Source organism: Mesoplodon densirostris, chromosome 8 (assembly GCF_025265405.1).
Source record: "Mesoplodon densirostris isolate mMesDen1 chromosome 8, mMesDen1 primary haplotype, whole genome shotgun sequence".
NCBI lineage: Eukaryota > Metazoa > Chordata > Mammalia > Artiodactyla > Ziphiidae > Mesoplodon > Mesoplodon densirostris.
Window position 1 is genome coordinate 94,214,593 of NC_082668.1, and position 13,751 is coordinate 94,228,343.

General features: G+C 43.4%; 1 protein-coding gene across 1 annotated transcript; it reads left to right on the top strand.

Annotated features, from left to right (window-relative positions):
* The first annotated feature begins 637 nt into the window (after positions 1-637).
* HOXD1 (homeobox D1) lies at positions 638-1,977 on the top strand. The gene is made up of 2 exons (XM_060106810.1): positions 638-1,283; positions 1,643-1,977. The coding sequence occupies exons 1-2, from the start codon at positions 638-640 to the stop codon at positions 1,975-1,977; spliced, it is 981 nt and encodes a 326-aa protein (XP_059962793.1).
* The last annotated feature ends 11,774 nt before the right edge of the window (positions 1,978-13,751 follow it).

Consider the following 13,751-nt stretch of genomic DNA (forward strand, 5'->3'; position numbering starts at 1 on the left):
ATTAGGAGGAGTGCCAAGAACACTGAAAGCGCTTAAGGGCTCAGAGAGAAAGGGAAGAGGAATAACTTTACCTTCCCAGGAGGAGGCTAGGAGCGGTCCCCGAGGGCCTTTTAACACTTTCCACACCGCGGCGCCCACCCTTCACACCCGAGAGACTAGCCACCCACGATGCAGAAGAACGAGCTCTCACCCTCTCCACCCTCTTGTCCTCAACCGAGCGGCCAGTCCTGCCTTTCTGCCCCCACCTGGTCCAATACCTGTCCGGGAAGCAGGCGTCCCGCGCTCTCGCCCCGCGCTTCCCCAGGCAGCCCCAGGGCAGGGCGCCTCTCCGCCGGGCCGGGGTAGGGCGCTGGGCGGCGGCCACCCGCCGGTTGGCAAAGTTGGCGGCCGGGCAGGCGCGTGCAGCGGCGCGCCAGTCGGGACCCAGGCCGTGCTGAGACGGCGCCCATTGGCCGGCCAGCGCCACGTGGCCACCCCGCCCCTATATTAGGCCTCTATTTACCCCCCGGCTGGCTTGCCATGGCTCGGCAAGGGCAGGTCGGCTAGAAAGGGAAGGCGGAGCGGCGCCGACCGCGGCAGTCCTGCGGGCCCCGCACCTGGGCGCGGCCGGTGCGCTCAGGTGGGGTGGACCGGAACCATGAGTTCCTACCTGGACTACGTGTCGTGCGGCAGAGGCAGGGGCGGCGGCGACGTGCTGAGCTTTGCGCCCAAGTTCTGCCGCGCCGACGCTCGGCCAGTGGTCCTGCAGCCCGCCTTCCCCATAGGCAGAGGCGACGGCGCCTTCGTGAGCTGCCTGCCCCTGGCCGCGGCCCGAGCGGCGCCCTCGCCCCCGGCCGCTCCGGCGCAGCCTCCCGCGCCGCCCCCGGCCGCGCCCGCGTACGCGCCGTGCCCCCTGGAGGGGACCTACGAGCCGGGCACGGCACCTGACGCGGCTGGGGGCGCGGACTACGGTCTCCCGGGGCCCGGGCCCCCGTACGACTTCCCGTGCGCGCTCGGGCGGCCGGCCGACGACGGCGGGGCGCACGTCCACTACGCCACCTCGGCCGTCTTCTCGGGCGGCGGCTCCTTCCTCCTCAGCAGCCAGGTGGACTACGCGGCCTTCGGCGAGCCCGCCCCCTTCCCGGCGTGTCTCAAAGAGCCAGCCGACGGCCACTCCGGGGCCTTCCAGACCGCGTCCGCCGCCCCCGGCGTCTACCCCAAGTCTGCGTCCCCTTCCTCCGGCCTCCCCGCCGCCTTCAGCACGTTCGAGTGGATGAAAGTGAAGAGGAACGCCCCGAAAAAAAGTAAGTGCTTGGGTCTTGGACGGACGGACGCCACTGGGGTTGGGGACGGAGCCTGCCTCGCGGAATTGCGCCGGGGGCGTGCTGTAGCTGTCCCTCCGGACGGCGGTTTGGGTTTTATGGGGGAAACGCGGTCCGAGGCATCATTAAAACAGGCGAATTCCATTTGAGCGTGCCCCGAGTGCCAGGCGTTGAGAAAATTGCGGGAAGGAGCACTCGGTGAAGCTTTTCTCCTGGCACAACTGTGTTCGGAGACCCAAGAGGGCCGCTTAGTGACTTTGATTCTGATGTGGCCCCAAAGCTCTCCCGAGCCTCGTCTCCGCGTCCTCTCGCCCCGCTGATTCCCTGTCTTTACGTTGCAGGCAAATTTGCCAAGTATGGAGCCGCCAAGTCGTCCAGCGCGATCCGCACGAATTTCAGCACTAAGCAACTAACAGAACTAGAGAAGGAGTTTCATTTCAATAAGTACTTAACTCGGGCCCGACGAATCGAGATAGCCAACTCACTGCAGCTGAATGACACACAAGTCAAAATCTGGTTCCAGAACCGCAGGATGAAACAGAAGAAAAGGGAACGAGAAGGGCTTCTGTCCCTGGCCACCACCGTGACTTCCCTCCAACTTCCCCTCTCAGGAACGAGCCCCACCAAGTCTGGCAAGAACCTGGGGAGCCCTTCTCAGGCCCAAGAACCTTCATGAGGTTTAGTCACGAGGCTGAGGAACTGTGGCCTGTAGAACTTACAGGCCACCCCACCCCTATCTGGACTTATTAGCTCAGTTTGGGATGGAGGTGAGCAGGGCAGAAATAATAAGAGGTTTCACTTGGGAGAGGAAGTATCCTGGTGGCTTCTGAGTTCGGAGCTGTGGGTATACAGATGTTAATTTGAAGTCTCTAAAGCCAGTGATCTGTGTATGAATTGTGTCTTATCAGGGAAAAGGAGCCCAGCCGCCCGCCCAGCCCTGCTGCTATGTTGCCTAACTTAGTCATGTGCAATTCTCGGTGCAGAGTAGCAGAGCATTCCTTGCTGAGCTCTACCAACACCTTGATGTGCTCAGAAGAGCATCTCCCCAAAGTTTTATCCGGTTTTAATTTAAAAGACAAGACTGCATGTATTCAGCTTCTAGAGATGACCAAAGCTAGTTATAGTTAGGGCCTCCTTGATGTATAAGCTGCTTCGGCAATGATCTTCACGTTTGCACTACAGGTTTTGTTGGTTTGTTTGGTTTCTTTAAAAAGCAGTTTCTACCTCTCTATGTGCCTGAGTGAAGATACAATCGCTGTTTAGTTAGTAGCTGAACAAATCCACAGGGTGGGTAAAGATCCTGAACTATACCTTGACACCAGTTACTCAAACTTGAATGTAAATATATACAGTATGTATATTTTTAAGAGGTTTGCTTGCAGTGAACTCATATATGACATTTAATGTCATAGCATGTAAAGGGTTTGAACTTTTTTTTGTAATAAAAATAACAGAATGTGCTACCTTCTGCTTTTCCTTACACTCTTATGTTTTGATTATCTTTCTTTAAAGCTGATTCAGTTTCTTCTGTTTGGAATTTCTTGATTCAGCTATGGGAATTTGTTAGGCTGATAACTTTAAAAAACAACACTTCTTAAAGGCTGTGTATGTGAACTAGTTAGGGACGATTATCTGAGCCGTTTAAGGGAGAAAAAAACCTACTCTGCCCAATATCCAAGTAATTATGGAAGTATTTCCTTACCTTAAGTGCCCTAGTTTTATGGTGAGTATGTAGACTGCACATTAAGTGTAGATGTCCACTGTGGGAATGTTGTATAGCCAAGGAGACACTGCAGAGAGATCCTTGTCTTTTTCTCTCCTGCTCTCACAAAAGGAAGAGGAAAGACAACTTGAAGACTTTGTTGGTTGGTTAGTGTTCTGAGAAAGGTAGCTGCACATCAAAAAATCTCAATGGCTGAGTTCCCATTTCCAAAGTCAAGAATTACAAAGGAGGATGGGAGAGGCCAGTAGTCGCAGCTTTCCACTTCCTGTAACCCGGACTGTCTAACCTTGTAAGAGCACAGAGGTGCCTTTCTGTTTTTTTAAAAAATGATATATTTTCAAATGAATTCTTTGGAAGAAGTACAGGCAGAAAATTTGAAAGTTGGCAAGAAAGTATGTGATAAAAAACTTCTAGCCTTATTTCCATCCAGCCCCCCAGTTCCCATCCCTGAAGGCAACTGTGGTTGAGCAGGCTTTTATGTAACCTTACACAAATATGATTTGAAAAACTGTGGTGTTAATACGCAAAATCATGTGGACACTTGGGACAATTGTTGGGGGAGAGGGCAGGTCATTTCCCTCACTTTATAGATAGCTATAGCTCTATCTTTAAATTCTCTGTGTAGTTCAGCTGAAAGGCTTAAAGGCCCAAACTAATCCAGCTAAGAGCTTCAGCTCTCCTGTTAGCTGAATTTCTAGATTCTAGTGTAGTACTTCAACCCAATAATTCAGAAGTTTAATAATTGTGGAGGAATACTTTCCCTATAAAACAGTCGTGATCGTCTTAGAAGATTGAAGTTACACTTAAACTCTTGTCCATTGCACCCACAGTTGAATGGATTTGAAGAAATAAAATTATCAGCTCTAACAAACTCAGCTGATTAGGGGGGAAAGATACCATTTAAAAAGCAGGTCTGTCAGTATTATTCTTATGTTTCACCATCTGCCCTTCACTAACTTGATGCTAATCGGGTCTTGTTTGAGACACCAGCTCCCCCTCTGAGCTCTGTAGCCATTTGAAAGGACTTGTTAAGGAGCTGTGATCCGCTTGCTCACAGCTACCTCTGGGCTTACCCTGCAGTGGTCTTTGACAAGACAATGTTTCTTTTTTGATAAGCATTCAAAAGTGCACCTAAACAAAAAAATACCAACACGCTTGGTCATTTCCTTAACCTACCACCCTTTTCTCTGAGAAAATAAAGCTTTTCCTTTTGAAGATACTACTAGCACTCAGCCCTGATGGATGTCTTCCCTGATGAAGGTGGCTATTTTGTCATACGTATAATGCTGTTCTGTGAATCAGGCCAATATTAGCTATTTTTTGACCAACCCCAGGGATCTTTAAAAGCTTTCTTAATGCATATCGCTCTACAGCTATATTCAGTATTAGGGAGAGTCCTGGCTGGAGATTGGGACGAACTAGGTGACCTCTGGAGGTCCCTTCCAGCAATGAAAATGTTACAGAAACAGCTCAATGACTTCTGCCAATTTTATTTTAGGCCTATCATTGGAAGAAAGAGTTCAGTTCTGAGAAAGCAAATGCAGCCCCTAGGATTACAGTGATACTGTATTTATACAGGAAAAGTGGATATTTGACATTATTAAATACATCTCACCATTGGAGATAACCTGGCCCATGTGGATGTTTGTAGAACATTCCCCTTCCCATTATTCAGAGCCTTGTGTTATTTTGAGTCAGATCTTCGATGAAGTATGATGGTTACTACACAAATTGTGAAATTGCTATAACAATCCATCCCATTTCTATTTTATAAGATTTTTGAACTAAATATGCTAATTTACCCTCTAGCAACCCGCTACAAGAATGAATACACAGTGGACAGCTCTATCTGTTATATAATTAACTATTCAATGTTCCTTTGTCTTCACAGAATGACCATGTGTCTATTTTTCTGGATTCAGGATAGCTGGGAGTGAGGACGAAGAAATAAAGCATTTAATAACATAAAAAAATTTTCATTACTGTTCCTGACTACTGCAAACAAAGGACTTGCTGATGTAAAAACCAAAAGCAATGTCACCTAGATCCTCAAAAGATTAATTGTATGTGATTTATTCTGCCTCAATCTTACATAAGGTGAGGCCCAAGACCAGAAGAGGTTATGTATGATTATCATGTCATCAGAAAGGAGGAACAGGCTCAGGAGAGTTGCATTAACTCCGAAGTTCTTAATTGTTTCTTATGGCCAAACAAATGCTCTGTATTTGCTGAATATTGAATTTGAAAACATCAGGACCTAATCAAGTTCTAAGAGATGTTTAGCTTGACCACAGACCTCTCAGCGAGAAAAATACCCATTGCTAAAACTTTATTTGTGGTTTTAAAGTGAAACCATACTGGACATATCTCACAAATAATGATAAATCTCCATCTAAATAGAAATCAAGATTTTCATGGCTTTGAATTCTATAGCATATTTCCGGGGCCTGAACATGCAACAAATATACAAAATAGTTCTATTTAACATCTCACTTGTAACTGCTTCTGAAGTTATACTTGTTATGCAGAGATATAATTGCAATAGAAACTGTTTAATTCAAGCCAAATGGAAAGAAATTCTAAATATTGGTATGAAAGTAATGTCTATTATTTAGATTGTAAAGTTTTAAACACTATGTCTTCTATTTCTAATAGTCTTATTGGTATATTTAATAACTCTAAAGAACAGCCAAAGAGTGGTCCTTTGGACTTGTAATAGCTAATAAAGCAGGTCACTGACATCTTCGAGGCATTTCTAGAGGGCTCTAGACTATTTAGCACATCCCATTCTTAGGGGTTTTGTGCAGCCTAAACTACAATTTGAGGGAAACTCTTTAAGAAAAAAAACCCCCTGAAAATCATAAATACAAAATTGCTAGGGCACCTCCCTAGACCTGGTAGGGCCCAGGTTAGTGAAGTTTAAGTTTCTCTGGGTTCATCTCTGTCCCTTCCTGAAATGGTTGCTCTATTCCCACTACCCAGCCATTGCCTGTAAGATGATATCAGTAATTGCTTTTCTCTGACATCTTGGAGCCAGAATTACTGTTTACTACTCTTCAAGTGTATCACATAGTAGGTAACGTGGACAATGGCAGACTGGGGCTCTGTTCCGCTCTCTGAGCATCTCAACCCCACTCTGTTCTTCTGGACTGCCGGCTGGATGAATTACTTCACTGCCTTGGAGTGGGAGCTGTGTCTCATCCTGGAGGTCCTTTTCTTTTTTTCTGGTGTGTTTCCTTCTCAATGATACAAAGAGAAGAGAATTGTAGAGCTAAAGATGACACAGCTGCACTGCTGACTTCTAAGCATTTCCTGGAAGGGTGAAATCACTGAGGCTGAGGAAAAGGGCTGGGAAAATAAGAACACTGTTCTTAAGGGAGGGGACCTGGATTTTAGCAGTAGTTGTATTTTCGGATTAAATGGGAAAATAACTTCCCTGGTCTCGGTTTCTCCTATAAAACGAAGGGGGTTGGTCTGGATGATCATTACATTTCCTTATCATCTTAGTATCCTTCCATAATCCTTTACTCTGCTGGTTATTACTGAAAAGTTTATTTAACTATAATGTAGCTCTGTAAGATTAGCATCAACAAGGGGCGCTTATTGAAGTAATATCCGAGTCTTTGATAAGTTAACCTATGGAGCTTTAGAATGTGTGTGTGGTGTGTGTGAACTGGGTAATGTTTCTCATGGGTCTTGATGCACAAAAAAGTTAACAATGAACAATGGTGATAGCCCCCTCCCCTGAAGTTACCACTTTGCTCTGAACAGATAAATTAGGGTCTACTAAGAAACCTTAAATGGGTGTCAGCGCTTTACCTTCAGATTCTCAATTTCCTTGTTCTTAAGTCCATATTTCAAGCTTTCAGAATAAAGAAGTAATTTTGAATTTGTCTTCTTTGAAGATATGTGGGACTCCAAGGTAAGTGCTTTGTTCTGTTGAAGACGAGATATGGATAACCAACTCACTCATGCTTTCTGTTAGTCACGAAGTTCTGCCTATTTTTCCTTCATGGGCTCCATCATCATTCATCTGTGCAATGGATGCCTTCCTTGTCTCCTTGCCTTCAGTCTCCTTGGCCAATCCATTTTCAAGCCACTTCTTCACCATGTTGTTCCACTGTTGTTTTTAAAAAATATTTATTTATTTATTTAGGCTGCACTGGGTCTCAGTTGCGGCATGCGGACTCTTAGTTGTGGCATGCATGTGGGATCTACTTCCCTGACCAGGGATCGAACTTGGGCCCCCTGCATTGGAAGCATGGAGTCTTACCCACTGGACCATCCTGTTGTTCCACTTTTAAATTCTTGGTAGCTCCTGGTTGGTTGTCAGTGGGAGAAACTCAAATGTCTTTAGCCTGAGACTCAAGTCCCCCAACATCTGTTTTCATCCATGTTAATCTCATACCATTGCCTGACATAAAAACTTAACCCCAGGTAGTGTGATCTGTTCATTCTTTCCCCAAGGCAATTTATGCTTTTCTGCCTCTGAACCACTTCTCATGATATTCCTCTCTTGTAATTTTCTCCCACCTTCTCTTTGCCTATCCTACGTCATCCTTTATGGCACAGCTCAAATCCTATCACCGCTGTAAAATCTTTTTGCATCATCCAAGTTTAAAGTGAGCTCCTCTGGGCTTCTGTAGCATTTATTGTTTGTATGACTGGTTCAGCACTGACAATCTCCTGCCGTTTTATGAGACCTTCTCTCTCGTTCACTTTCTCTTTCCTTCTCCCGCTTCCTCCCTGCCACTGTCTCCCTCTTCCCCCACCCTCATTAGTTCTCTCTCTATACTATTTGCTGAAAGTTGAATGCAGTTTTAGTAGATGAAGCATTCAGTGCTACTTGTTAAGTGCCTCTTCTACCAGGTGAAGAACACTATAACCACTTATTTGCTAAGTACTCTTTATATTTTATTATTTACTGTAGACGACAAGCTACTCTTGACCACAGGATAAAATACCAATAGCAGGCTAACAGGTGAAGGAGGGAGAACTATAGACTTCTTTCATTGTGCCTCGAGGCGCATTCTTTGGATTGAATACATTGTAAACTAACGAAGAGTGTGAATGTTGTCTAAAACGATCCCTTTTATCCTTTCAGACTATAATTTATAATGCACTTTGGTTGTTGTTTGAGGCTTTCTAATATAGTGTGTTAATTACTTGCTACGGTCACTTGAGGACCTTATGGGAGCAGAACCTTTAGAGGAGGATTGGTGAAACCAAACAAGGTCTAGTGTGGAGTTTATTAAGAAAGGTCTGGAAACAATTAAATGTAGTGGTTACAAGAGTGGAGGCAGATAGGCTTGGGAGCAAATGCCGGGACAGATGACTCAGTAACACTTAGCTTCTACGTTCCTCCCTTAAGAATGGCAATAATAACGGGACTTCCCTGGCAGTCCAGTGGTTAAAACTCCAGGATTCCACTGTAGGGGGCATGCGTTCGATCCCTGGTGGGGCAACAAAGATCGTGAATGCCGCGCAGCGCAGCCTAAGAAAACCCCAAAGTAACCATAAAAATAAAATAAGAATAAATAAAATAAAACAAAAAGCTTCTGCACAGCAAAAGGAACAATGAACAAAATGAAAACGAAAAAAGAAAGAAAAAAAGAATGGGAATGATAACGTCCTTACTTCATTGACTTTTGGAGATGAACAGAGATAATACATGCAGACTGCTTAGCACAATGTCTGATGTTTAATAAGCAGTCACTAATTACTAATACAGAATGGATTATGAGAGTTGTAATAGGCAGCCAGAACGAAAAGATGCAGGCTAAGGGAGAGAAATAATTTCGATATACAACAAATATTTATTGAGCTCCTGGGTGCCAGGCACAGAATATTAACAACCAGAATTGAAGAGATATTGAGAAGAAAACAAGAATTGCAGAGAATCAGTTTGGAGAGAATAAGTAAAGTCCTAGGGTTATTGATAAAATTAGCAAAATTTGGTGGTACATGATAACAGACTAAGGTAAAATGGCAGTAAATGGATACCTGATGAGAGCAATGGCTGAGTACTCTCTGAATTAAGAGCCCAGGACCTTAGAAGAAGCCTGGGGGAAATAAAAAACAAAAGGGGCATTAAACCATTAAATACTGCTTTCAATTTACTGGATCATTCCAGGCAATGCAGAAAACTTAAATCCATCACACTTCTGCTCAATTTTTCTCTATCCAAAGGACATGTGAATTGACATGCATGGTATTTTAAGGGTCAGGTGTCATAAATTAGAACCAAGTGCTGATTTACATGACTTTCCTACATTGGGACACTTCCCTGTGTTGAATGGATCATCCTTAAAAATAGAGACTCTGGTTGCTGTGTTCTGTTGACTTCAAAGTTAAAATAGGATCAACCACATTTTTTACTTTGTTACTGCAGAAAGAAGAAATTCCTCTCTTTACCTACTCTGGCAGTGGGGAATTGTGAATTTCTCAACTGTGCATAAACCTATAACTATTTCCATTGTGGGTTTAAGAAAGCCTGCTCTTAACCTAAAACAACAACAGCAAAACAAAACAAAACAACTTGCTGCGAAAAGGACACTTTGAGGTCTTATATAAAGTCCTATATAAATGGAAAGTATTTTATTTTTCCTAAATGCCTAGGACCTAATTGTCAAAATAGAGTTAGTATTCAATTGCTTGTATGAGTTATTATTATTCTACCATATATAAATGTTTATATCTTCTCTTCCATTTGAAACCTGAGCTACATTTCAAATTCATGAATTGTGTTGACTTCACTATAGGGGGCAAGAAAGAAATGATCAGTTTATGAAAGGATTGTAGAAAAGATAGATTCAATGTAAATAAATAAAATGAGCTCCAAAGGACAAATTAAACTATCATATTTCTCATTCAGATGAAGATAGCATACTATTTGTCCCTAACATCTTCAATTGACTTTAAAAGCAATTTGCACTTTCTTCAGTTAACCTGACAAAAAGCCCAACTTATTCTTCTGTTTTGACTGCAAATAAAATCCCACATGCAATCAGAATAATCTATTTTTCTAGCAGCATATGGTTCCTTTGCAAACTTCAAAAGCAGCTGTGTTTGTACCTCTGAAGATGCTTTGGAATTTGTCACATGTTTACGCTATTCAAGAACTAAGTCCACTGTTATTGAAGGTTTGTGATTTTTGCCTTGGCCCTCGATTTTGAAAATATATATATTTTATAAGAAAATGTTACAGGTTTCTTAACTCATCCCATATAAACACAGGCTATTGTAAGTTACATATTTTGTTATACCAATGAACTGAATAATCTTCATTCTGAATGATTAAAGATAACAAAAGTATTGTTTTATACCTGTCCCTAACTCAGTATGCATCACAAGGACAAAGGCAAGTTAGCCCCGGGTTATTCGTAAGTAACAGTTTCATATTTTCCAATTCTGTCCTCTTTCAATTTTAGTTATAAAACATAATTATCATTTGAACTCAGGACAAATAGAATTAACTTAAAGCTTTCTCAATTAAGGTTATGTGGTATTACGGACACTTTAATAAAATTCAAAAACACATCTGGGTCACTAAAAAATCCAAACTCCTAAATATTTTCTTCCCTTAATGTCAGAAGGCTCTATTAGAGGCTGCTCTCTTAGTGAAGAAGAAACAGTTATCTAACTGTTAGTTTTATCTGTTTCTCTCTTTTGTTAAATTTAATATTTTTATTTTAAAAATAATATGCATGGTATGTAGCCAGTTTTATAAAATTATTTCTGTGTACCAAACTATCTCTCTGTGTGTTCATCTATCATTCTTCACATCTGTGTATATAGAGAGATGTTAATATTAGTGATGATTATTTCTACATAGTAGAATTTTGTTGATTTGTTTTCTCTGTAGTACATTTCTATATTGCTTAAATTTTTCAAATAATGAATCATTAAATGTAGAGATAATAAAGTCGTTACTTTAAAATATATGAAAAAGGGAAAAATGCATTTGGTAGCCACATTCTTTGCATTTATTTTTGCCGGTGGAAGACCCCAGAGGAATTAGATAATGCATCTCATGTGCCAATTCCTGAATAATTAAATAAAAATGTCTGTAATATACATGGGTGTACACACGAGTCAAATAAATGATAGATAAGGTCTATCATTCATTTCTTCAATAGGGAATTCTGTACTTGGGTGTCACATATGTTCAATTTTCATCCTACCAGTTGGAAACCAGCTCTGAATTGTGCTGATAAAAGCAGAATTCATGACTAGCAAAAGAATAAGAATACCTTTAGCCTAAGGAAAATGGAGAACCAAGAAATATGGAAAGCTACACTTCAAAGTATCATTTTTTCCGTACTTATAAAGCAAAACTAAAGAAATACTGCCTTTTATTTTAAAAGCAAGTTTATAAAGATACAAACTTCTTATAAGAATGCGTATTCTTTTTTTTTTTTTTGGCTTCGCTGGGTCTTCGTTGCTGCGTGCAGACTTTCTCTAGTTGCAGAGAGCGGGGGCTACTCTTCTTTGCGGTGCGCGGGCTTCTCATTGCTGTGGCTTCTCTTGTTGTGGAGCACGGGCTCTAGGCGCGCGGGCTTCAGTAGTTGCAGCACGCAGGCTTAGTAGTTGTGGCTTGTGGGCTCTAGAACACGGGCTTAGTTGCTCCGCGGCATGTGGTATCTTCCCGGACCAGGCCTCAAACCCGTGTTCCCTGCACTGGCAGGTGGATTCTTAACCACTGCACCACCAGGGAAGTCCCTATGAATGCACAGTTTTTTTTTTTTTGTTTGTTTGTTTTTGCAGTACGCGGGCCTCTCACTGTTGTGGCTTCTCCGTTGTGGAGCACAAGCTCCGGACGCGCAGGCCCAGCGACCATGGCTCACGGGCCCAGCCGCTCCGCGGCATGCGGGATCTTCCCGGACCGGGGCACGAACCCGTGTCCCCTGCATCGGCAGGCGGACTCTCAACCACGGCACCACCAGGGAAGCCCGAATGCACAGTTTTAATGAGCTTTGCATTTTCCTGGAGAGCAACACCAAAATATTCTTTAATTTCTTTCTTGCATTTCTGTTGCAAAAAGACAAAATTTCATAGTGGTCTGTGAGATAAACACACAAAAGAACAAGTCTAGTTAAGCCTCTAAGAGGGTAGTTAGGAATTAGATAACCATGACGAGAAAATGCTAATTCTTTCACTGTTTTGTTTCGAAGTTGGCTTATTTCATTAGCAACTTGATACCTCTAAGCATGTGTGAGAAAACTTACAATAGATGCCTATGTTTTTCTAGCTGTATTGGGTACCTCCATTCGCCTGAAAGTGTGAAAATTCTGTGGAGCCTCTGCTCTACAATGGCTGCTGTCGTTTGGTTTTTCTGGGTTGCCCAGTATCCACTCTTCCTTCCCCTAACAGCCCTTCAGTTTTCCTTAGGGGAAAGGAACGGTTGATTCTAGTGGCCGTGGTGGTGATGCCAGCTCTGGAGCCTGAGCCTGACTTACTTTCAGGGTGTTCTCAGCCACCTGTGGAGTCACCTCCAAGCCTAGTTCCATGGCCCTCCTGGAGATAACTAAAATTAATCTCTTTTGTTTTCCGTTTAAACTGGCTTGAAGGGGTGCAATATTTGTCTCTCAGAACCCTGTGTGATGCACTGCCCTCAAGGAACTTATAAACTCAGGAGTCAGGGAGATCAGACGAGTCCAAAAATAACGTTAAGTGCTTTAGGGGAGCTTCACATGCTGCGGACGGTGTCTACACAGCACAAAATGAAGTGGCAGTTGGGCATGCATCCAGTTGCTTTAATAATTTTGGCAGCCCACTGAATACATAAGGCTGCAGGGTGGATCATGAGATCTCTGGGGAAGGGGATCCTACAGCTTCCACTGGGAGCTTGCTGGGAATTTCTTCACAGACTCTGGCAATGGAGAAGAGTGGGGTTTTTTCCTTCGTCTCTTTTGGTTCCGAAGAACTTTCTCAGCTCAAAGTGGGAATTTTGGACTAAATGGTAACAAAGCTCTCACTACCAATTGCTCCTTGCTTGGTTTCATAGTTTGATTAATTTTAATTCCTTCTGTTTCCACACCCTTCTGTGCTCCACTCTGTACTTCATACACATCTTCATTGTATTCGGATTGCTGGTTATTGCAATGATCTGCATCCACGTCTCTCTCCTCCAGGGCAGGAGCTGTAATATGCTCATCTTCCTAACTCTGGATTCTCCACCACACCCATTTTTGCTATGTTTGGTGTTATGCTGAATTTATGTACCATAATTACTGAAGAGATTTTTTTTTTTAAAGAGTTGTCCATGTGCTCCACTCTGATCCTTTTAGAAGGTGCTTCCTCCCATGCTTGGGTTAGAATGATAAAGTAAGACAAGTTTGTCTCTGTATCTTCTTTTTCTGAGGCTCCTACTCTCATAACTCCCCTGTGGGTCTACCCACACCTTCCAGTCAGTCATGGATTAAGTCAGCTCTAAAGCACTCACTGGCAATGTTCTGTCTTAACCTGGTTACATGAGTGGTCTCTTTTATTGTTTTTTAAACTGTACCCAAAAGTTCAGTGCACCCTTCTGCAATCAAAATAAGTGAAATAATGCACATTAAGAACATGTATCTTGGGACTTCCTTGATGGCGCAGTGGTTAAGAATCCGCCTGCCAATGCAGGGGACTACGGGTTCGATCCCTGGTCCGGGAAGGTCCCACATGGCGCGGAGCAACTAAGGCCATGTGCCGCAATTACCAAGCCTGCGCTCTAGAGCCCGCGAGCC